The sequence below is a fragment of the Pezoporus wallicus genome, unplaced genomic scaffold (genome assembly GCF_028554395.1).
Source record: "Pezoporus wallicus isolate ANWC-B61680 ecotype Strahan unplaced genomic scaffold, APGP_CSIRO_Pwel_v1 scaffold_3294, whole genome shotgun sequence".
Taxonomy (NCBI): Eukaryota; Metazoa; Chordata; class Aves; order Psittaciformes; family Psittacidae; genus Pezoporus; species Pezoporus wallicus.
This window is the reverse complement of record NW_026635478.1, coordinates 11,123,717-11,148,745: the sequence shown is the minus strand read 5'-3', so window position 1 is coordinate 11,148,745 and position 25,029 is coordinate 11,123,717. Positions and strand designations below refer to the sequence as shown.

At 44.6% G+C, this 25,029-nt stretch overlaps 1 protein-coding gene across 1 annotated transcript; it reads left to right on the top strand.

Moving 5' to 3' along the window:
- Positions 1-962: 962 nt before the first annotated feature.
- SSPN (sarcospan) lies at positions 963-23,590 on the top strand. Its single transcript, XM_057427910.1, has 3 exons — positions 963-1,449; positions 14,112-14,198; positions 20,167-23,590. Exons 1-3 carry the CDS (start codon positions 1,144-1,146, stop codon positions 20,530-20,532), a joined length of 759 nt encoding a protein of 252 aa, XP_057283893.1. The 5' UTR covers positions 963-1,143; the 3' UTR covers positions 20,533-23,590.
- The last annotated feature ends 1,439 nt before the right edge of the window (positions 23,591-25,029 follow it).

Here is a 25,029-nt window from a genome sequence, read left to right as displayed (position 1 = left end):
GGCCACTGGTGTCACCTCCACAGGACTGCTCACCACCTACCTCCTCTTGCTCCCTCCTATTTAATGTCTAACTCTTCAGACCTCAGTTCCCTGCCCTGGGACCCCCACCAGCATCCAAGATGCTGTTCTGGGGCTCCCAGCTCTGGGTTCACCTCCAGAGCACTTTTAGTGTGGTGTGCTATCCCCAAGCACAAGCATGAGCCAGCATGTGGACAAATTGCAACGATAACGTGTCCACAGAAAGACATCCCTCTCTCTTTTAGGTAAGATAAACAATCTTCCCAGTATGGACAACTCGCAGCCCTGGAAACTTGCTCAGCAGATGTTCAGCTCTGTGCTCTGCGTGTATTTGTACAGAAGCACCAGTCCTCGTTGCTGGTCCCTGTCTGCCTCATCATAAAACATGCCTAGCTGCGCTTTTGCAACTTTCAGGAAGAGACAGGATTCCTTTTGGCTCCCCAGGCTATTAATTTGAATTTTTATTTGTGTTAATTTCATACTTTCCATACACGTAGTCAGCTCCCTCCCTCTGAAATGCACCTATTTAATCTGATTCAGCCGGTGTATGAAACGTGCCTGTTGTGTGCCTGGTGCTGCTTGGGTTCACTAAGTTACACTCTGCATGCCAGTAATCCCCAGGGGAGCCACGGCATGATGAGCTCCTACCTGCTTGCTCAGTGCGCACACAGGCACAGGCACTTGATCACTCCCGCCTCCCTGGTGAGACAGGTTTCCCTCCTGTTTATCAGCTGGCAATGCAGACTGCCTGCACACTCTTTGCCTGTCCAGCTGCTCCACAAACACGCACACTCGTGTGCGCTCACACCTATGTGTGTAAGCTGTGGTGGCACGCATTCTCAGCTGTGTGTACACAGCCAGTCCTTGTGTGTACACAGCAGAGCCGGTGCCTGCACGTTGGCAGTTCACTACCCCCCTTGAATCCCCCTCTTCTCTGGGCTATATGTGGCATTTTGAAGCTCTGACAATCTGCTCCAAATGTTTTCCATATTTGTTCAGCCTCCTTGATTCAAATACCAGGAACAACTCAGCCAGCACAAAGCAAAGCTTTGGGGGGCAAAAAACCTCACACCCCCATCAGTGTGCACACACACACACGCACGTGAAAACCTAAAGTTCATCGGCATGGGAAAGAAGGAGAAGAAACCCCAGCACAGCACGTCCCTGAAGGCACCTGAAGGGGAGAGAGGCACTGACTCGAGCAAGACGCAGGAGTCTGAGATGAAGAAGAAGAAGCGGAAGAAAACCAAGGGGGATCCCAAAGCTGGCCAGGAGGAGGAATCCCATACTTGTTGTGGCTGCCGTTTCCCACTGCTGTTTGCTTTGTTGCAGCTGGCATTAGGCGTCTCTGTAACAGTGCTGGGCTTCCTTATGGCAGGCATCAGTTCTTCTCTGCTAGTCAGAGACACTCCATATTGGGCTGGGATAATTGTAAGCATAAAGTCTGTTTCTCCATAAAGTGCCTTTGCCAGCATTAATGCAAGTTGCATGACGCTCCACTTTAGACTAACCAACTGCATGCACAACACCATGTGAGTTATGCTAACTAAATATTCCTGGGATTAAATGTCTGGGTATACTTTTCCAAGGAAACTGCTCCTGCAGAATAACACAATCTTTCTTATTCTTCCCTGCAATACCCAACAGACCTTAAGTAAAATGCAGGGTTGCTGTTCACTAGATGTATTTATTAACTTCTGCTTTGCAGTGAACTCCTGTCTGGTGATGCTGAAAAAAAAAATGCTGATTACTTACACTGCCTTCCCCGTTTCCCCACCAAATTGTAACAATCAGGTTTTAGAAGTGAGAGCGTAACTCTAGAATTTGCAACTTTTAGCTGGGTGTGTTGGTAATAATGAGAGGAGAGACATGGCTGTCTTTCCAGCTTCCTCGCTGTGCTGTGTCATAGAACCGCTGTGATTTAACCCTCTTCCTCCCTGCTGCTCCCACAGCTGAGGGACAGACCGCATGTGGCCATGGGGAAGGGGCTGGCTCAGTGGTGGGTAGCGTGGCAGGGAAAGAAAGTGCATCCCAGGGCCCAGCGGCCAAGTCACATGCAGTTCTGAGTGACACGCCAGCCTCGCTGCATGGGCTGGTGGTGACAGGGTAAAGGGCAGGGTCCTGCTGGGTGTAAATAGGAGGCATCCCCAGTGGGGAAGCCTTGGCTGGTCCCAGCACCTGCTGAGGTGGGGAGGAGGTGAGGGGTCTCGGTGCTGTGCACAATGTAGACCCGCGTGGTCAAGTGCTCAGGGATGTGTGGTTTGGTTGTGGAGGGACAGGGTCAGTGATTCACTAGGGACTGTAGTGACAGAACAGGTGGTAACGGGTTCACACTTAAACAGGTGAAGTTCAGGTTAGATATAAGGAAGAAGTTCTTTACTGTGAGGGTGTTGAGGAACTGGAATGGGTTGCCCAGGGAAGTTGTGAATGCTCCATCCCCGGCGGTGTTCAAGGCCAGGTTGGACAGAGCCTTGGGTGACATGGTTTAGTGTGAGGTGTCCCTGCCCATGGCAGGGGGGTTGGAACTTGATGATCTTCGGGTCCTTTCCAACCCAAACCATTCTATGATTCCATGATTCCATGATTCTATGATTCTGTGATTCTGTGATTCTGTGATTCTATGATTATGAGCCTGGGATGTGCCTCGGATGTAATTTAGTGTGCATTTTTTTCCCCCCTAGGCAGCAGGCTTCAGGAAAAATGCATACTGATGTGTTAGCACTGTTTTGTATGTTGTTAGACTGTAAGAACTCCCAGCAAATAAATTCATGTTTAGGTACTTACAGATTTCTTGATGCTCTAAACAGCTATGGGAGCCTCTTCTGAGAATGTAATTCTTTGCTAGTCAGAGGATTATCTGAACACCTGAACTGTTTAGGGTTTGCTGTATTAATCCTGTTGGATGACTTCCCAAAGAGTGGAAGGAGCAGGGCCTGAGCTGCTGAAGGAAGAGGTCTCTTACTCATCTGGTCCTTCTTGTTTCTCTTCCAGCTGAAGAGGTATGTGATGTTTTGCGGGTGAGAGCCTGCCCTTGCTCAGGAGCAGAACTTCCTCCTGGGGTTTTCACTGTTACAAACCAGGGGATAGTACAGATGATAAAATAGCAGCATGTGACATTTTCACTGCTTTTGTTTATTTTGGGAATTCTGGAGGTCAGATGTTGCGTTTTCCAGACCACACGAGTAGTATCCCAGTTTTGAAATGGCTCTTTCACTAGAAAAAGCTAGGGAAAGAGTGAGCTGGACAAACTAGAATGAAGTTAGGCATATGAGAAAAGCCAACAAAGCAGCCCCTGGCCCATGTGAATGTCATCAGTGTCCAAACAGCATCCATCCGAGATATTCACATATGCCTGATCTCCCTCGGGGAGGCCTGAAACCCCTCAAAAGTTACTACTTTTTGAAAACAGAGCTGTAACCCCTCACTTTTATCAACAGCCACAAGTAGTAGTGACATTTAGATGACCACATCAGGCAAAGCTCGATCATGGCTGATGCGCTATGGGAGTAGTGTAAAGCACGTATCTGAGGGGCAAAATGCAGGAGGTATGAAATAATGCTGCATTTACTTTGTTCCTGTGCTGTGATGTTGCTTTGGAGGTATTTGGTGCTTACTGGGACATTGGATGGCGATGTCCAGGAACGGCTGAGCTGGAGTTTCTGGGTGTGCAGGTCACAGGGTGCTGCTACTGAGCTGTGGAGTGGCCTCTGGAGAGCTGAGAGGGTAAACAGGTCCGTGAAGGAGGACCCTTGGCTATGACACCCTACATGTGGCTGGATGTCCTGTGGGCTGGCTCTTGGGCTGCTATGAAAGGCTGCATGCAGGGCATATAGGTAGGGGTTGGATGACCCACGTGCTGCTTGAGAACAAACTTCATGGCAGAAAGTGACTTCCCAAAACTCATTTGTTTGCAAAGAAATGAGCAGCAGAACAGAAAGATGTGGTGTAAAATACCAGAGCATATTTGTTTTAGTAGCATCCCACTCAAGTGCTCTTTTTAAAGGACTTGATTAGTATTCAGAATCAAGAACTTAAAAAATCTATTATGGAGACCTTTTTAGCAACATTAGAGATAATGGGTGAAGCTCATTCCTAGTGTTACTCCTTTGGAATTACACCAGGGCTGGATTTGACCCCACGGCTGTTAATGCAGCATGACAGAAAAATGATGGAAAAGTGTAAATGTGTTAAATAGACCCTGATTGACTGAAAGGTTGGTTTATTTTCTTTTTTTTTTTGCTTAATTAGTGGCAAAATGGTGATAGTGTTCCTTGCTGAAAATCAAGTGCTTTAGTACATTGCCATGAATGAAAAGGAACTTCTTTACAGAAGTAGCAACAGTAAAAAAGCTACCAAGGAACACCACGCAAGGCAATCTGAACTAAACTGGTTCAAAACCTGACTGCCTAGGTTTGTGAGAATAGCACAGGCCAGGAACTGGGTTTACCATCCTGTGGAATAAATGTGGCCAGTGATTCACTGACAGGGAGAGAAGGTCCTCAATACCCTGAGGGGTGCCTGGCACCACCCCTTCCCTCCTGCAGCTCCTGCAGAAGGAAAAGATACAGCTTGTGTTGCATCAGAATCATTTCACCACGAAAGCTGGCTAAAACCTACTAGTTGGAAATGCATTTCATGTGAAATCTGTGGGACATGAGTCAGAAACCAAAGGAAAGGTTTATGGACAGAAACCACGGAGCCTATGTGATTTATCACTTCTGCTTCAGTCTCAACAACCTATTCCCTGTAAAATTACTCTTCCACATTGCTAGGGACAGGATAATAAAAATAATTAAAACAGGCAGGTGTTTGAAACACTTGTTTCACCTACCTGTAGCCATTTACAGTGAAGATGTCTATGTCTCTCCTCTCTGAGACCTGTCTGGGGCACCCAAAACTGCAGGCTATACCACCCTGGCAGTCTCTCTTCTTGCTGTTTTGAAGGAGCTTGGACAAAATCTTCACAAATCCACCCAAGACTGCAGGGCTTTATTTTTGCTTTTTTTTTTTTCCCCGTTTTTCTGTGTCTTGCCACTGACTTGCTGCATAGCTTTGGGCAAGTTACTTAACCTTACTAAGACTTTGTTATTTCCCCTGTAAAGTGGGGTTAATAATGGCTATCTGTCAGCCCTTGCTTTGAGATACTCAGATGAAAAGTGTTGCAGAAACAGTAGATATTAATGGTATCCTTTTCATTCTTTTTCATTAGCCTGTGGCCTTTTGACACCCAGAAGAAGAAACGATGTATTTCCCCTTGAAAAATCTGCTCTTAGATTATTTCCTGTGATCAAAAGTTGAGAGCATCAGAGTTTTCACAGGCAAGCTCCCTTCCAGCCCCGTTTTGCAGACTCAGGCAGTTAAGAAAGTTACAGAAATGCTCATCAGAAATGATTACCCAGGGTGTTTATTATTTCTGTCAGAAACTGATTTAAGTTCCATCTATATGGTTGGATGTACACGAAACTGGGGGTTTAAAAGACATTAAGCAAAACACAAGCTGTTTCTCAAGCAGCTCATGGCTCCAGATGTCACTTATGTTATTGCAAAAAGTATCTCAAAAGATCTGTCAGGGGCTGAGCCCTCAGCCCAGGAGCTCCGATGCTTCTCCCTGCTCAGCCCTTTCATGGCCACATCTCCTCTGTGTTTCCCAGGCCAGAGGGTGCCTGAGCTTTACTCAAGGGGTAGCCATGGCTTGTTGCTTTCTGGCATCGGTGTGTTCAAGCATCGGCTTCTGTGCCCTGATGAAGTGAGGCTGATGTGGGGCTTTGTGGTGCAAAAGGCAGGTAGACTTTCAGCTGAAAAAGCAATTTAATTATTCTTCATTTACTTGGAGTAGGAAATGTTTATGTCTAAGTTTTTATATATTTTTAAAGAAACTTCAAAAAAAAAAAGAAGCCAAAACTTTAGGAAGCAAATTCTTTGCTTTGAGCATCTCGCAGACAAGTGAGACAAATGAAGATCCTGTGATGGCTGAAAAAAGCAGCTGTGAGGGATGGTTTGCAGGAGATGTGAGGCATTGCATGGCTGCACTGGGGAATGGTGCAAGGCAACCTGGGCTGGCAGAGGAGTCTGGCTGGCTTTCATGCTCCAAAGATCTTTTAGTGCTTGCTACAGCATAGGCAGCAAGCAGCCAGGACTATCCCTTGACACTGTGTATTCCTATCAGATGATGATAATAATAGAGATGTTTAATTGATGTACTCCTGCGTGAGTCTGACTCAGATGGTAGGTCCAGCCACTGACTCAGCACGTGCTCATGGGCTGGTAAACCTGAGTGCCAAAATCAATAGCGCTGCCTGTAACAGGCAGTGCTAAACTAGCCTCTGCCTCTTCAGGCTGTCAGGGTTTGTGCCATTTTGAGGCTGGAAGGGCAGGAAGCTCCCTGCACACAGCAGCCTCTTTGGCATGTATGGCTCTTGGCAAAGTCATTCTGGCATCCTGAGTTCCTAGGGAAGCAGCAAGACCCCTAAAATTAAGCTGAACTTTTGAAATGGTAGAAGATAACAACAGGGAGAGGCCATGAGCTGGGATTTTAGTCCTGAAAATGGATGCAATGGTGGTGATGCATATGACTGTTAAAAAGAAGCTTTGAGAATGTTGTTGTGAGATGGATGCTGAAGGAATGAAGCATTGTATACAGACGTCTAGGGAAAGAAGGGTGGTACTGTGCTATAAAGTGATATAAGTTAGAAATCAGGGCTGTGCCCTCATGATTAGCTGGGGTTGGTTAAGCCTGTGCTCCTCTGGACTGGAATGAATTTGCTGTACCTGTAGCTGTTCCTATAACATAGATGGTTTCCCTGGCTCCATGTGACAAAGCAATTCGTGGGCCGCATTGTCTGTGACAGTTTCCCCACAGATGAGGCTCTATAGATTTTCCCACCTGAAAGCCTTTCTCACATGATAAAACTAGGCAAACCTGTCTGGGTGAACCCCTGTCAGCCTCCTTGCCTTTCTCTTTCCAGATCCTCACACCTGCTGGATGTAACATTTTTCCACAAGGCTGGACGCTCTGGCTGCACAGTGGTGGCCCTTCTAATCATCAGACAGCCACTTTCTGTGTGAGGCAATCTTTTTATCTTCCTAGAGAGGGTCAATAATTGGGAAGCATCCCCAGCTAGAGCAAGAGGCAACCGCTCCCCGTCTGTATTGATATGGGGGATGATTGACTATTCAATCACCCCCGAAACGTGTTCTCTTTTAAAGCCCGAAAGAAGAGAGGTGCTTTCTTGTTAGCCCTGGCTCCTTGCTGAGGTTTTGTTGTTGTTGCTTTTGACACCTTTCCTACAGCAATTGTGGAGGTGGCTTTCAGTCAGGCTTTCCCTCCTGTATAGCCTTGCTGTGTTTTTAACTTTTACTTGTTATTAGGGAAACCCGTACCAATTTGAAATGAAAAGTGGCACTTTACGACTGTGCCATCAAAGCACCATTCCACTAATGGAAATTATAGGCAGGCAGGCATCCATTTTTTATACTAGCTAGCTTCAATTAGCCATGGGCTAATATCAAAAGGTCTGAGGAAGGACTGCCTTCAAGAAGAGCCTCCAAGTTTAGATATTTAATTGAACCTTCTCCAAAGTATGTGAAACTCTGGATGGTATGCAAGGTACTGTGCATGCAATATGCTATGGTGAGGTTTCCAGCGCTTGTTTGCAGCCATATATGTGTGTAGCACCAGAGCTGTATTCCTCAGAGCCCTCTGCCATTAAATCTCATCATTTTCTAAGAGTGACTATGCATTGTTGCTTCATTATCTCAAATCCATACTTCTATTTTGTTCAGATATAAGTTGGAAAACTTTCATGGGAGAAAATGTTGAAATGTTCTGTAAGAATGGTTTGAGAAGGTCTGTGTGATAGCTGGTCAAGTGCTGATCTAATTTTGGACACCAGTGTGGTTTAGCCCCTTGGTCTAGCTACAGCCTTGAGGGGAAGGAGGGAGGTAATCACAGTTCCTGGCTGGACTGTGATTGTGCAAAAAGCCTAGGAAAGATTTGGAGAGGGAGATTGTTCAGACAGGTTTCCTCACCTGGGCAACCTTATGGCTATAGAGATCACGGTTTTCCATAGGTTTATAGTCATGGACATATCTCAAAGTCATTTTCATGTAGCGCTCAGCCATACTGCACTTCTTACATTGCAAATCATTACTGGCTTTTGGAAATTTTAACTTTTCTGGTTTTGTTTTTGTTCCCTCAGGCATTTAACCACCTAGCAGTATATTTCTGACTGAACAGCAGTAATGGACTGCTGCTGCAGCTCCTGCTTTGGAAGTGATGGTAGCCTTGACTTGGGAATTAAATCTTACCATAGCACAAGTGACCATTTCCTCTGCTGAGCAACTGACATAAGCAGCAAATATTGCTAAGGAAAAATACCATGTCATTTGATTATGAATGTTCTTGCAGGGTTTGATGACTTTACAGAATTGGGCATCTGCTGTGGTGTGTTATTGTATGTCTTGAAGGGACCTGTAGTAAAGACATCGTTATTTTATTCTGTAGGTGGAGCAGGGATGGTCAGTTATGATGGGTTTTATGGCTGTTAAGAGAATGATTTCCTATTTGATGATGGCCTTTGCCTGCAACCACAATATACATGTTTATCATTATTGTTACAGCTATTGATTCTGGGAGCAATTTATATGCAACTGGACTGTGCTTAAACCTAATAAGAAATCTGTAAGCAGAAAAAAACATTAAGGTGCAATACCTCTGTGTGGCAGACTGGCTTCTTTTACATGTGGTACTGAGACCCAGGGTGACCTGAGGTTGATGAAAGCTAGCAGTGAAAGCTGCCGGTAACACCAGCTTTCACTGCAGTTTCCTCAAACCTCATAAAGTGAATAATCATCAGTGCTGCTGTCTGCAACAGCCTGTACGGATGTCTGGCATCAGAGATGATCCTGATTTGTCACAGCAAAGCTGACAAGAAAATGTTAATTCTTACATCAAAGTCTATGCCCATTGGGAGTGTTAAATTTGATGGATAACATGGCTTCTCCATAGTTGTGAATAGGAGCTAAGCCTTGCTATATCTGATAAAGCAGGTTAGCCATCAAGCCAAATATCACCTCTGAGGGTAAGCCAGAGACTTCAGAGATAGCTACTAGAGATAGAAAAGTTCTTTACCCTTGTCTCTACAAACAGAAAGATCCTTAGTGTCTTGAAGTGAGTAACGATAAAATAACTTGTCCATAATGAAAAGTTCTTCATTATTACAATAATCATTGCCCTGAAGATTGAGAGGTTACATTCTTATTAAAAAGGAAGAGTCCACCTGTGGGTCTCAGCAATGCTGTGTGGTATTGCACCGTATATGTTTGAGAGGTATTGTCCTCCAAGGTGTTTGCTTTCTGCCCCTAAAGGTTGTTGCAGGAGGTTCTTGCTAACAAGCCCCCATACCAAGAGCTGATGACCTATACTATCTCTTTGTGAGTGGCTGCAGCATTTGTCTTGTGTTATGGCATAGACCAAAGATGCTCCTTTGAACCAGATTGTTGCCTCCTTCCTTTATTTCTTGGTGGTTTCTAACTCTCCCTCTTTACCCACGTGCCAGTGTTTCAAAGATGCTCTGGGTAGGAAACAATTTGCTGGCGAAAACCACCTAGTCTATAGCAACACTAAGGCTAAAACTGTAGCAGTAACAAAAGAAAAGACAGTTTCACAAGTAGACAAAGGAGAGATGCAGACATTAGAGAAATCTGTGGTTTGAAATCTGGCAAAATAAAGCAAACCACATTAATATATTAGCATGCAAAGGTAATGAATGCAAACCACAGCGGAAATATGTGCTTTATGCGTTCATATTTCCCCAAATTACATATATTACGTATCCATCTTCATCACTATCATGTGGTGCCCTTGTGCTGCTCGTACACCTTGTGCTTAGTCCTTGCAGGACCAGAGATGAGTGAGCTGCAGGGAGTTGAGGACAGGGAGAGAGGCTCCCTTGCCCCAAACCTTGTGGTCCTCTCTGGGTGGCAATATCTGTGGGCTTTGTCCAAACACCCTTCTGCATTGCCATCTGTATGTTCCTGTTGGAGATGACAAACCTGTTTTTCTCACCCATGACACTTTTAAGAAGTGTCATAAGTTTAGTGGGAGGGACAGGCTTGGCTGATGCAGGAGGATGCTGGCACCATGCTGGGCAGGGTGTCAACCCGCTGAGTTTCAGTGGTAGCTGGAGCTCTTCAGCACAGTGATACCAGCTAAAGTAAAGCTGATGGTGAAGGATTTGGGGTACACAAAGGCTGAAACTGATCTTATTTACTGCTTGAGTTCTGGTTTTAAGATATGTAAAAGCATGCTCCTTGCAAGTATTGAACGTGTACTGTGGTATGGTTGCAGTCTCACTGTTGAGCCATCTATTTTGCTGCAGTGTGTGAGGCTCCAAGCTGTGAGAAACACCCAGTTGTGCTAGCATGCAGGGAGAGCTGGTTTGCCAAAGTCCTGAAGAGCCAAGGACTGCACGCTAGATCTTCGTGAGTGCAGGGATCCTTCCAGGCAAATTAACTGGGACCCACTCTTCAATGCAGTCGGGTCAGGTTCCGTTCCTGATTAAATCCATAGAAAATTGATTCAGTTCTCATGACAACAGGCTCTAGCCCTCTTTGGGGTGGGGGCAACTTGGAAAATGTCTACTTCAATTTTGTAGTTTAAAACCCAATAATTCTTAAGTGACTTTTCCACCCTGAGATGTTCCTGCGCAGTGGAAGGAAGGTCTATTGCTTCCCATGAAACAAAAAAGTAGTATTGAAACTTTTCTACAGCATAAACTTCTCAAGTTTCTTAGCCAGCTCTAGTAACGAGCTGTTTTCCCAGGATTGTGGACTGGGATGTTTCCCAGGGTATGCCTTAACCAGAATTAAATCTGTACCCTTCCTAAATACTTCTGTATTGCATTCGGGTCTTTTTCTAGGCAGCACTTTTCTAAATATAAATTTTTTCCTTGGACAGCCTTTCATACCACTACCTATTCTGCAAATGGTGTTAGTCCATCTGGAAATTTTGAAATAGGATCTTGAAATGAAGTTGAGTTGAAATTTACTCAGCACAGAAATACATATTTCTGGCTTTCCAGATTACGGTTACAAAAGCTGATCTAATTAACTGCTATTCTGCAGCTCTTATGGGATCTATTTTATTTGTATAACAAATACGTATCGACTGGTGGCAAGCAAGTGCTAAAGCAAGTTCAATTGCATTTTATGTTGTGTGCTTAGTCAATAAGGCATAGGAAATGTATGCCTCATGCTGGGATATTGCAGTGGCTATTGAAGCATTAGGACACAGGATTACCTAATGCTACTTAGCAATCGGCATCAACAGCATCCGTAATGTGCCTGCAGCTGTCTTAGTTACTTAGCGGGTTCTAAAAAAATATTTAACAGAGGATTTTTAAAGTTATTCTATTACACTTCACAGGTATAATTCAAAACTGGTCTATTAATAATGTATAAAATAGGAGCATAAAGCCGTTTTCTGTTCCACACTTTGGTTTGCTCCAATGATCGAATTTACCTTTAAAGAACTAAAATGTAAAACATCCATGGGTCATAATTCTCAGCAACATTATTTTTTGCTTTTAGTTGCAAAAATACGCATCCCTGGTTAAAAGCAAATGTTGGCATATTGTTATAAAAGAAATATTTAAGCCTTCTGAAATATCCTGCCCAAGACTCGCTGGAATCCTGACCCAGTGTAATCTTTTCTAAGTACCTCTCTACAAGTGTGCCTCTTCAAGTATCCCTGAGTATATTATTAAAATCCCAGAGGAACTTTAGAAAGCACGTGCAGGAATGGAAAACCTTTTTAAACGGCAGTCTTTTGTATGGGAAGCTTTCTGAAGAGACCTGATCCTGCCACGTGGAAATCTGGTGGGGTTTTTGCAGAAGCTGTGCGAGGCACTTGGTGGTAGAGAGAGTATCTCACTGCTGGTATCTGACCCTGCCTTCGGCAATGAATGCAGTTCTGTTGGCTTTCTGTGGGAAAACAGGCACAGTCCCATGATGTCTCACAGGAGTAACCTGAAGGCAAATCTGGCCCTCGGTTCCTGTAAGCGTAAATGCCTACTAGTGTAGCTGAAGCAAAGCAAGTCTAATTTATTGGTCATAACAAGATCCTTCAGCACCAGATCCTGCAGATACTTAGGTTTAGCTTTGACATGAGCAGCCCCTTTGATTTCACATGAATTTGGGCATGTAATGTTAAGCGAGTATATTTAAGAATATTTTTTAGTTCTCACTTCATGTTCTTTCCTTCAGTCACTGCTGCCACTGGAGGAATTTATCATTTGGGTATCACTAGATATGATGTCCTTAAGATTTAAGTTTTATGGGCATGTTAATTGAATTAAAAGATTAATACACAGTCCAAGGGAACAAGGACGTAGGTGATTAATCCTGAGAAATAAAACATGGGTGAGTCACGTAGAAGCACTATAGGGCAAAAAGAAATCCAGCACTGAAGGACCTTTGACAAGGAAGGTTGTTTTTTCCCCCGACAGCCCTGTCAGCTATGGCTGTCAACAATAAAAAGAAGAAAACAAATAAATTGGAGGCCATGTGTAAGTCATAGGACCAGAATATAAATACACATGACATGGAAAGGAGTAAATAATACTGACGCTTTCTTTAGAAATGTTCTCGGGCAATACTTCTATTCATGTCCTACTGAAATGACATGAAATAAAACTTTATGGGGAAAAGTGTTATTAATCACGCAGGTTCTTGAGGGCATGACTACCCGTGTATTGAGAGGCACTCTTCCTTCACAGGGCTGGTGCCTAGTGCCTTATACCAATAATGCAGATATAAAGAAAACTGGGGTACTTTACGCATCAGATCATAAAGGAAATGTGTTTCACCATTGCTGTCTAGAAAGACACGCATTTTTCACTGCAGGTCAAGCAGTTCCCTATGGAGCTGGATATCTGGATGTGAACATCAGTGCCAGAACACACAGCAAGCAGGCAGGGATGGGGCTGTGAAGGAGTCCCACACTCCTGCTGGCATCTCCATGGTGTAGTCCAACCCATGAGCAAAGGCAACTCACACCTGGGTCTGGCCTGAGAGGGCAAATCCCACTGCTCTGGGAAAGCAGAACACCTCAAATTAATGAGACGTCTTCAAACCCCCTGAAGTAAAATGAAGGGGGGAAAAAATACAGTTTCTTGCTGTTGTCATTGAGAATTTAATACCTATCATTTATAATCAAGGTGCTCCTAGCAAGGAGGTCAACACTTGCTCCTAGCCATGTATGAAGACAAGACCCCTGAAAGCATGCTGGCTGATCTCAGCTAAGGTCCCTTCTAATGCTGATCATACTGGGCTAGCTCCTCAGAGCAGGATCTTCCCCCTTACATGGCTAGAAAATGCCTTCCAGTGAATATATGCTCCTGCAAATAAATCTCAATCTTTAGAATGAATAATAAAGACAGTTAAACCAGTAATAAAGTACGTAAATACTTTTTCATTGCTGTTAACCTTCAGAAATTACTGCCACAGGGCTAAAATGCAGTGTCAGGTTGCAGGAGAGATGTCTTCTTTGAGAAGGTGTCTGCTCTAGGAAAGGGTCAAAGCCACCCGTATAAACTGTGCGGCCTCTTATCCAATGGCAGCTATGGTTACTGATTTACAACTTGCACTGGTGACATAAAAACCCTGGCAGCACCCAGTGGTACACAGAATGGTGCTCTTTGGGCTTGCAAGTTCAACTTCATAAGACTTCTGCTCCTTTTTGGTCATTAGTTACATAGGCAAAACCTCAAAATAGATCCTCAAGGCTATTGCTGGGCTGTGTCTTTGTAGATCTGATTCAAAAAGTCCCTCTGAGTAAGTTTTTCGTACATCAGTGCCTGTAAAGTAAAAGTTCTTCCCTTCTCGCAGGTGCATCCACAGGTACGAGGCTCTTACATGCATGGCTGTAGCCCCTACTTGGACAACTTCACTTACACACTGCTCCTTGAGTTACGGTCCTGCTAACACAGAAAGGTGTTTGGGCTTGAAAAAAAAAGGAAATAATTATTTTCATGGCTTTATTTGTTAGTTTATTTTCTTTAACTTTGACACATTTTATATCTCTTCTGTTGCAGGTCTGTGTGGTGTCCTTAGTGGGATTTGTTATGCTTTGCATTTCATACCAACCTGATGAGAAGACGTGTGTGCAGTTCACAGTAAAGGTACCTCAACTTTAATTTATTTTCCTTCTCATGTTGTTAAATAGAAAAACTGATACTGGAGATATTTTTAAGACCACATGAAAAGAAGTGAAAATGCACCTGAAATGCAAGAATGGTTTTCTGGTATTTTCCAGGCAGCTAAGGAAGAAACTGTAGCCTATAAAGGAGAAACTATAATAACGAATATTTCAAATCAGAGCAGTATCAGAACAAATCAGAACATGTTTTTTTGTTGGTTTTTTTTTGCCATTTTTTAAGAATATCAAAGAGATCTGAATCAACAAAGCTGGAATAACTTGGGAAGTGTTCGGTGAAAGACTGAGGGTTACTGATAAAGTAGAAATACTCATAGAGAGTTGGAGCAGATGTAGGGTGGTATAAAATGGGTCCACTTTAATCAAGTTTTAATTTTTAATGTGATCTAAGAAGCATCTCAGCATCTTCCCAGCAGATTTGCTCCTCACCATGAAATAAGAAACTTCATAGGCACAAGTGGCTATAAAAAATTGTGGCTGCAAATCTCTACCTGCCCACCTCCATGGCTGGGGATAGAGAGGCTGTACCTGAGCACTGATAGCTATGTATCAGCACACGGTGCCTTGTGTCAGGGTGAGGCACTAGTGAACATGGGAAAGCATTAGCCAACCATAGAATAAAGCATTCTTCCACTAAGCAAATTCCCATCTGAGCATTGTAATAGAGGTGCAGAAACCGTGCACCATGGTCTGCCTTAGTCCCCAAACCTATTCTTCATTGACACTGGTAAATGGCTAGAAAAGAAAGGCTAAGAATGCTTGGTCCAGATGGGGCATTTTTAACACCATTTTCCTGGGCTATTTTTTCTTATTATTGTAATTTTCCAGGCTCTTAATATTTTGCAGACACATAACAACCAAGAAAAATACTGATGCAAGCAACACAAAATAACAGTGATTATTAACTGAAAAAGGCAGAAGGAAATAAAACGCAAGGAGTGGCTTTTGAAACCTGGCATTCATCCTCCCTTTAGAAATTAGACCCCGGTGTGTCTTTTGTGCCTCTCTCAAGCTTCTCCCATACTTACATAAAGAAAGGGAGAAGAACAACAATTGTTTCTGCCCTTTGATTGCCTCCTCATTCTCGCCCATCACCTTTACACTCACAAGTAAGCCTTATAGCTGCCCAGGGAGCTGCCGGGCTGGGCGGGAGCTGCCACGCCAGGCTTTTTATTGCTTGCCCTGCAGCATTAAATTGAACTTGGCATCCGAGCAGGAAGGGAGTCATCCCTCGTGGTGGGAATGGCATGTTGGGCTGGGCAGCTCAGATGTCTCTGCCACCCTTAGTAACACCGCCCACCCTGGCAGTGAGGAGCATGAGCCATCGCTGCAGCGAGAATGTAGAAGGGCTCCCCAGGAAATGTAAAATGGGTCATTCCTCATCCCCTGGCAGAATTAGAGCTGAAGTCTCCCTTGAAAGACTTCTGGTTCGGTCCATAGCCCATGGACTGCTGCCTACCCGAGGCATTCTCCTCCCCAGAATCTACCTTCCCCAGGTTTCCTATTGCAGCATGCCACAAAACTGCATCTTGACCAGGCTTTTCATCTCTCCTGTCCTATGTTCACACTGGGAGCCATTGTTCCACAGTGCCTACCCCCTTCGCTGCCTTTCTGAAGAAATGGCTTCTGGCTGCAGAGCACGTACCTATTTTAAACCAAGTTGGAGCTAAGAGTCTCCTCCAGCCCTTTGGTCATACATCTCACCTTAGGACTCATCTAAATCCCCAATATCACTTTTCAGATCTTCAGCTGTCAGTGAAAGGCTGCCTCTGAACCAAAAAATGTCACAAGGCTGAGGATGCAAAATTGCAATCATGAGACAAAGCCAAGAAACTCTGGTCATTCTCTCCTGCTTGGGGGCCTGATGTTTCATCTAGCAGCGTGGTTGGGTTCAGCCCTATCTGCTGTGTCTGTCTTCCCGGGGACTTGCTCCCTAGCCCAGGCCCTGCCCTCAGGCTAGTGCCCACTGAAACTGCACTGGCTGCTGAGCATCACCCTAGAAGAAAATTTTGGCTGGACTTCTCTGCAGTGCAAAGAGCACCGTGGAACCCCTTGCCTAGCCCAAGGGTCAGTTTGGAAGGAGGACCATACACAGTCACAGGCCTAGGGGATTTTGGTTAACCCCTGAGGTGACTCTATGACCACTGTGAATGACTCCCTCGGGGTGGGAAACAGCAGGAGACACGTGCAGTCCTCTCTGCCTTCCTCCTTCTCAACAGCTGCTTCTTTCATTTCACACTTGCATGAGCCCTGGATCCTGTTAAAGGAGGAGGTGTTAGAACTCCTTTTGGCAGAAATCTCTTCATGAGACTGAGGGTATTCACAACACCCTGTGCAACCAGGGAAAAGGAAGACCACCACCCAAAGGGAGGGTGGCTTTGCACTTTGGCGGAAGCAATGGCAAGTCCCAGGCTAAATTTCTGCCTTGCCCCATCTCTGCACCAGCAGGAAGCATGCTCCGTAATATGGCAAAGCCACATGTCCATCTATTACTTGTGTATTTGAGAGGGGACATCCTCTTCCCTTGTCCAAAACCAGCCAACCAAAAAACCCCACATAGGAAAATCTTGAGATCTCCTGTGGACTTCCTGGGCTATCTGCTAATATTTGACAGATCATTCACTGTGATCCTCGTCAGCATCTTCCACAGTAGCATGACACCCTCCTGCTCACACAGCCCCAGCTTCCCACACCGTAGCACACAGTGCGGTTCCTGCTCCCTGCACAGGGAGCCTGAGTCACTACCACCTTCAAAAGAGGTCCCTTGGATCCATGTCTGCAAACACTTCTGGTTTCACTGCTGACAACTATGAGAAGCCTTTTCCACAAGGAACTCGATCCATCTTAGGTTCTTGAATTTTATTTGGCACAGAGCAAAACTTTTGCTAGTAAATATTGTTAAAAGATTCTTCTTCATATAAGGAACCTGGAGGAGGGAAAGCTGCCATGCTCTGACCTCGTCATATGATGTCTCTTCCTGCTTCCTTTCCCTCCTTCTATTCAAACAGCAATTGCAATGCCTATCTCTCTGAGGCTGTTAAAAAATGGTTTTCCAGTGGCAAGTTATGGTTGTGGGCAGAGCTTACTACAAGGTTGTATTTGCGATACTGAAGTTGCCTCCAGGGCTGGCATGTGGTTGATCTGCTGATGGGATCACAGCACTTCTTGTCTTGTACTCCCTCACAGGCAGTACTTGCATTTGCCTCACCTTTGATATTTGGAAATGTGTTCATTTTCAGCAGCTTGCAGAGAGATTCCTCTGCAAACATCTTGTGAGAATAATAAGCTATTATTTGGAAATCGCCAATGGCCCCATGCATCTCTGTTGGGCTCTGAGGATTGCTGGAAGAGCTGCCCATGTAATTTGGATACTGGGATTTCCTTCCCTTTAGGTACAGAACAGGCAAATTCTTGCTTACTGTACTTGGAGTGTAGCTTAGGCTGTGGATTTCACCCTATTTTGTCCTGACTTTGGGTAGAAGTTGGCAGCTAAATAAAATACCTGCCAAGGGAGAATCAGGCACATCGTGTAGTCTTGGCTTAATATCTCATTTATTAGGGAGGCCTGATTCTGTCTTCTGCTGGTCTGAATCTGGAGACTTCCAGACAGTCCACTAGGACTCCTACATTGCACAACTTTCATCCCTCAGAGAATGTCCATTTTCCGTTTTCTCTATCAAACACATTTGCACCATCTTTTAAAGTAATGCCGTCAGTTTATGAATTACCATATCTTTGCTTGTAAAGGGGCCCATCAGTCAGTAGTTCTCCATTTTTTCTGTGCTTTATATGAGGAGGTGTCCCCATTCTCCAACTTCACCTTTCTTATGGACCTTTTCCTTGAAAGTTATTGCATTTAATAAGAGCTACCCTCATTTTGAAGCTGCTCTTGGTTTAAGGCTGCACAGGAAGTCAATAAATTTAATAGTAGCCATGTCTTGGAAATTAAGATCTTGCTTTAAGGATTTGGTGATCTGGGGAGGAAATTTATACAGTGCTTTAAGATCTGTAATAAGCCCAAATATTTTATTTTTCAAACTGGCAAATGAATAGGAAGATTGATTCAATGCTGTAGACAGAAGAGAAATACACCAGGAGCATGAAATTTATCAAGACATACATACTTGGAGTTTCAAGGTCATAAAAAATGCTTTTATATTGATAGTTTGCTTGCAGTATTGAGATTAAGAAAGAGAGAAGCTGCTGTTTAAAATAACAGATTCCCAACCATGCCATGTGTCTGACAGATAAGACGCCAAGAAAAATAAATGTTTCTACAGTGCTGAACAGAACCAAAAATGCTATTTTGGCTAAACACAGAATATGATTTTAAAATACATTCACACATATTTTGTATGCAGCACAGTAACTGCCAGTTCCAGCTATCGAAAGTGAGGGAAGTCCATATGCTCTGGTATCTGAAGGTCTCAGGTGTAACTCAGAGTGACAAAGGGTCTGAGTTGCTGCCAGTTTCCATGTATTTGTGGGGGTGGATTCTACACAGCTACTCTTGATAAAAGCCACCCTATTTTAAAGCTACCACTGGTGTAAGGAGTAGTGGGGTGACAAGTAGACCCTTGTTCTTCTCATGGCATACCGCTGAGATATAAAGGGCGCTCACTGCTCTTTCACACCTTTAAAGACTTCTCTTCCATGTTTATGGGGCAAGTTTTAGAGGAAGATTGAGCACAGCATGCACTTTTTGTGGAGATTTGAATTTGTGCTCCACAGTAGGACCTGGTAAGCAAGTAGGCTGGCTGCATTCACAGGGCCACAAGCAGAAGATCAGCCACCTCGCTGCCTGATTTGCAAGTATAAATCAGATTTGTTTGGGCATGCAAACCAAGAGCCGGGAATAACACATGAACAAAGTTTCAAAAACACCTACTTCTCAGTAGCCTGGGATGTCAGCCCGAGCCTCAGTCTGCTCAGCTCTGCTTCAAGGCAACTTTATCAATTTATCTCAGCTGATGACTCTGGCCCATGCAGGTACAAGGAAGATGCTCACTCCCTCTCTCTAAAGCTTCTGGCTGTATAGAGACATCGATTTCTCAGTGCTTTCTTCAGATCTCAAAATTGCAAGGCAATACTCATATAAAATATGCAAGGCAGAAATACTGTTCTTGAGATAACCTGCTGCAATGGTTTAACCCCAGCCAGCAACTGAGCACCATGCAGCTGCTTGCTCAGTCCCCCTGCCCCTGGTGGGATGGGGAGGATAATCTGAAAAAGGTAAAACTAATGAGTTGAGATAAGAACAGTTTCACAATTGAAATAAAGTAAAATATAATGACAACAACAACAGAAATAGCAACAACAATAATAATAAAAAAGGGAGATAACAAAAAGAGAAAGGAATTAACCCTTATAAACACATAATACAATTGCGCACCACCCGCTGACCGATACCCAGCCTGTCTCAGACCAGCAATCAATCAGTGGGTCCTGGCCACCTCCTCCCAGTTTGTATACTGAGCATGACATGCTGTGGTATGGAATATCCCTTTGACTAGTTTAGGTCTCTGCTCCCTCCCAGCTTCTTGTGCCCCTCCTTACTGGCAGAGCATGAGAGACTGAAAAGTCCTTAACTTGGAATAAGCATTACTCAGCAACAACTAAAACATTGCTGTGTTATCAGCATTATTCTCAGCCTAGATCCAAACCACAGCACTGTATTAGCTACTAGGAAGACAATTATCTCTAAATAAGCTCTATCCCAGCTGGAACCAGCTCACTTGTTAAACTTTGCATCACTTGGGAGTTATAGCTGTCTTGCAATTTTTGAAGAATACAGTGTCCAGGTAGTACATTGAATGCATGTGTTCCATGTGAAGTCCATATGCAAGCGTTCATTCTGTGTTCCTCATTACCCATGTAGCTGGAAAAAATGAGGATTTTTTCTTGATTTTTTCTTTATTTTTGCTTTCTTTCAGTTGATGTATTTTCTCCTGAGTGCCGTGGGTCTGGTTGCCTGTGTTTTGGCAGTGGCTTTTGCTGCACACCATTATTTGCAGATGACAAAATTTACCTGCAACACCATCTTTGAGTCCTGCCAGTGCAAACTGGACACTGAAGACCCCCTTGGTAGAACCTTCATCTACCAGGATGCAGCTGACTGTGACAGCCTCACTAGCATGCTCAACCTGTACTTACTTCTGCAGATGGCTCTCAACCTGGTCGCAGCCCTGGTGTGTCTATCGGCATGCTTCGTGATGTGGAAGCATAGATACCAGGTCTTCTATGTGGGAGTTCGGTTTTACTCTTTAACTGCTACTGAAGGCCAGAAACAGAAAGTGTAGTTCTGGGCTGGCAGGGGTTAGCCAAGGAATAGAAAATGTCAGCATACTGCCACCATAGACACCACAGGTGGATGAGCATTTACAAGGTTTTTGACAGGGAAAAGCATTCACACAGTTTAATGAATACATTTTTCAATCATTTTAAGAGCATTTCATATGACTGCTCTTGCAAAAGGTCTCTTGTGAGATGATGTAGAGGTCACAAAGTCCTAAAAATGCAGCTGTACAAATACTCACCAAAGAGGATCTTTAATAGCCGTAGACAAAATGAGAGCTTAAAAAATCATTGGGAACTCATCTGCAGGTCTACAGCTGTTAAGATAAAGGGTCCATTTCCATCCCTGGTATCTGTCCTTGCCTTCAGAGAAGCTATACCAATTTTTATGAGACAAGGATCTGGTCCAAAGTTCTTAATTATAATTATGCTGATCATGCCTAGGGAATATATTGTCTCTTGGATGCTCTGGGCATAACCCACACTAACCTAATGAGGGCTTAACATATGGAAAATTAATAAGGGAGGTCAAGATTCTTCAAATGAAGGTTGAGACCAACAGCAAAGTGAATATAAACAACTGCCATATAAAATATATGTAAGACTTTTCAGAGTGACTAATGATACAGGTTACCAATTACTAGTAAACAACAGTATGAGTGGGTTCACTAATGGGAATCTGGGGATATTTTTGATCCCCAGACAGATTCCTCCCCACTTTCAGAGAAAAGATCAGTGTAGAAACCTTGAGTTGCACTCCCAAAGTGGAGGACCCTAAATCACTAGTCACGTTGAAAACTATGTTGACATTGCTCTAATTGCAATCCCAGGTCCCAAACCCGGTGTCTAACCAGTTCCACCAATTATACTCCAAGCACAAAAGGCCAAATGCATTTTTGGTGTAACTCCTCTGAAGACAATCAGCCTTATGAACCAGCAGTGGAGTTGGGCCAAAAGCCCTGAAAGATATATCCCTGCAACAATGAATGTTTTTAAAATGGGGTGGAGGGAGGGAAGCAAGAAGAGACTGCCAGTCTCCCAAAGACATCATTTATAATGATGAAGGCAAAAGAATAGCTTTCTTAATATGCAGTATAGAATAACAAACCACATTCAAGCAGTGCTTTTTCACTGTGAAAGTGTGGCTCTAGAAGTGCTTTATGACTTACTAGCCTTATACCATGACAAGTATGTTGGTTTGTCCCTTGAACTTACATTTCTACTAGCACAGCATGGACTTCCAAATGTAGGAGCAATTCCAAACTGGCAGCATTTTGCACTGCCTGCTGATAGATATCTGTGCAAGGGCAAGCCAGCTGGTGCTCACACCCTGCCATAAATAGGGATTTCCCTATCCTGGCCAGGACATGGGTGTCTCTGAGGTGGGGTGGAGCAATCACATGCCTGAAAAACTGTGCCATAATCATTAGCAAGGAGGAAGCAAATAAAATTTCAAGAAGGCTTCAAAGAAGCAAAGCCTTTCTGTTTCTGCAGCAAAAATAGCCACCAGGAAGTCAAAACCCCAGTCTGGCAAACAGCTAGTTGTCTAAGTAGTTCTAATATTACCCGAAAACTCTTCCTTATGGTGATCATACATCATCCCAGGGCTAGACCAGTATACCTGCAGCATCAGAAAATCACAGTGTAGTTAGGTCTCCTACGGTCCACCTGCAGCACTGCTCTGGGTATGTACTCAAGTGTTTCTCATGGAATGTGTTTCTAGAGTAGACATAGTGTCACCAGGGTGCTCTTTGCCAAGCTGCAAAGAGAGGAGCTTCAGAAAATGAAGGATTTTGAGACCAGCTTCCAAATGGTCTTTTTTTTTATGCACCCAAAAATAGCAGTCACTAGTAAGCTTGACTGTGGGGCAATTTGCTTGCGTACATGTCACCACACACCCGACGTCCTAAGCCTGGCTCTCAGGCATGCTTGGAGGAAGCTGAGATAGCAGTGGAAGGTACAGGAAGGCTGGCGATGTAAGACCCTGCTGTCAGCATTGGCGGGGCCATCTGTGTGGTGCCAGGAACCAGTCTGTCTCCTCAAACCCATTGGAGCGTGCTTGCAAGCAGCACTTGTGGACCTGTACCACAGCCAGCCTTCTATATGAGATGGATGCACAGGCGTGCCTCTTCACCTGCTACTTGTACTCAGATGCTGGTTTGTCCCCCCATTCCTCACATGACTCCAGCTGTGATCTCTGTGGAAGTGCACGGCAGAGGACAGAACTTCCTCCTACCTACAGGACCCTTGCTGTCCCTGCTTTTCCCTCCAGTCAAAAACGTGGTCTCTCCTCTCTGCAAAGAAGATAACAAGAAGCAGGAAAGGAATTGAGGGGAGGCTGAATGACAGCTGAGCTTTGGCGCTTCCTCCCACCCTTGCCACCAGGCGCTGCCCCCTGACGGCTGGTGAAGCGAGAGGAAGGCTCTGCTGGCAGAGCAGGGCATGTTTTCCACCCTGCCCTTTCCCAGATATCCCTGTTCAGAAGGTAACTTGGTGTGCAGGGCTCTAGGCTGTGGTGTCTGCAGGCTGGCAGCAGCAAGCTGTTGTGAGAAACAGCTGTCCTGGCTGGCCCTGGCTGAGTGGCATTTCCACCAGAGCAGGCTTTTGTCTCCTTAATCCTTTGACCTCCATTTCACCCACGTTTTCACTCCCTGTCTCCCAACACCTCCAAGGTGCTGGGCTTCCAGAGGCCAGCTCTGTTAGATGGGGCTGGGCTTGCATTGCCTGGACTCTGCCTTACCCACTCCCGGGATTAAACTTGCTGGGACTCCTCTAAAGCGTGAAAGACATGGTGGTAATGATCTCAGAGTCCTGAAAATGCCTCCAGTGAAGCAACAGGGAAAAGATGGGAGATCTGGATGAGAGACCCTGCTCCACTGAACAAGATGCGCACCTTCACAGAAGTGCACCCTCCAATTCCGGGGGCCGCCGTTGCTGACTTCGGTTCACTGATCAGCGTGCTGAAGCTTAAACCTTTGCTCTGGAAGAAAACAATATTCATCATGTATTCTGGTGGTGCTTTGCTGCTTAATGAATAAATATGGAGCATTTTGATCTAGCAAAGACTAACTTCAGTATTTCCTCTTTATATATTTCAAGAGCATAAAATCCAAAGAGAAGACATGGGGAAATGGACACGGTAGCGTTCTGAACTGTTTCCCCCCAGTTTTACACGTATTTTGCTTGGATCAAGATTTTCAGAAAGTACTAATTAAAGGTTTTTCACCAACCACAATATATTCAGACAGCTCCCTGCCTTTTCCCAATGTCAGAGTCCACATGGACTGCACCAAGAGAAAGACTGGGACTAAAAGGCTTGGAAAGGCCAGAGCTGTTGAATAAAAAAACCTTTCTTTTTGGAAATGTATTCTCTGGGTGAATTCCACAGAAAGGAGTAGGATTAAACCGCTATGGACGCACAGAATTTGTGAAGGGTTTGATGTAATTTACTCTCACAAACCCAGGTGGGATTCTCATTTGCACCCTGGTCACTTTACACTGTTTTCCCAGTGTAAAGGGGTTGTAAAGACAGCATCAATCATTTTTATACCTACTTTATGGCCATTTTACACAGGTAAAGGGGCCCTTTGTGTAAATGAGAACTCAAGCCCTAGAGAATTTAATAGAGAAGAGATCCTATCTATAGACTGCACTAGACCCTCTAATAGGGTCTATTACTGGGATATAACTCTCTACTGAATTTTATAGCTTGACTTAAAGATTGTCAGTCTTGATTAAATTCAGCTCTGCAGAACTTTTCCAAAGGTGACATGCATGCTCCTCCACCCCAAACACATGCAGACAGTGATGGTGTCACATGAATAACTGCTTGGTTTTTAAAAGGAGAAACAGCAGCTACCGCTTTCCTCTGGCTCTGACACATTTTGATGTTGTGCTATGCAAATACTGGAGCGACAATAATGGCAATGAAAAGGGAACCGAGACACAGCACCTTACACAGAGCCAAAATGTCACATTCTCAACCCCACCGAGGTGGCAGCCACTCCCGATGGGGGGGCTGCATGCTGTGCCCCTCTCCATCCCCTGTTGCCGCTGGACAGACGTGCTGATGGGCGATGGGGAGGCACTGCTGGTCCTGACCCTGTGCTGGGGCAGCCACCAGCCCACTCCTCCCACCACCACCTTCACGTGATGGCCATCTGCACCTTGTCAGCCCTGTGTGGGCACCACTTGGAGCTTTGCCTAAAGTGCAGCTTTGCGCAAGAGCGCTGGAAATTGCAATCAACTCACAGGGCTCATTTTTACTCTCTTTCCTTTTTTTTTCTTCACGCTACCAGCCAGTGCAATATTTGCTTTAGGGGCCTTTCGAAACAGAAAGCACGCTGCTGGCGTGTGAGAGGAGCCATGGTTCAGGTCCTCTATATTTAGAAAGCCAGGATGGCATACGTCCTCTTGAAATTTTCATAGTCCCCTGCACCCCACCCACCCACCCTCCCACGTACTCCTGCTTGCGTCTGGAAAATGCTTTTCGGTCTTAGCAA

What these genes read in the sequence shown, in the direction of transcription:
- SSPN (XM_057427910.1), top strand. Translation starts at nt 1,144, where the DNA reads ATGGGAAAGAAGGAGAAGAAACCCCAGCACAGCACGTCCCTGAAGGCA. An exon ending in CATATTGGGCTGGGATAATT is followed by an intron (nt 1,450 to 14,111) that starts GTAAGCATAAAG and finishes CTTCTGTTGCAG; the next exon opens with GTCTGTGTGGTGTCCTTAGT. An exon ending in GTGTGCAGTTCACAGTAAAG is followed by an intron (nt 14,199 to 20,166) that starts GTACCTCAACTT and finishes GCTTTCTTTCAG; the next exon opens with TTGATGTATTTTCTCCTGAG.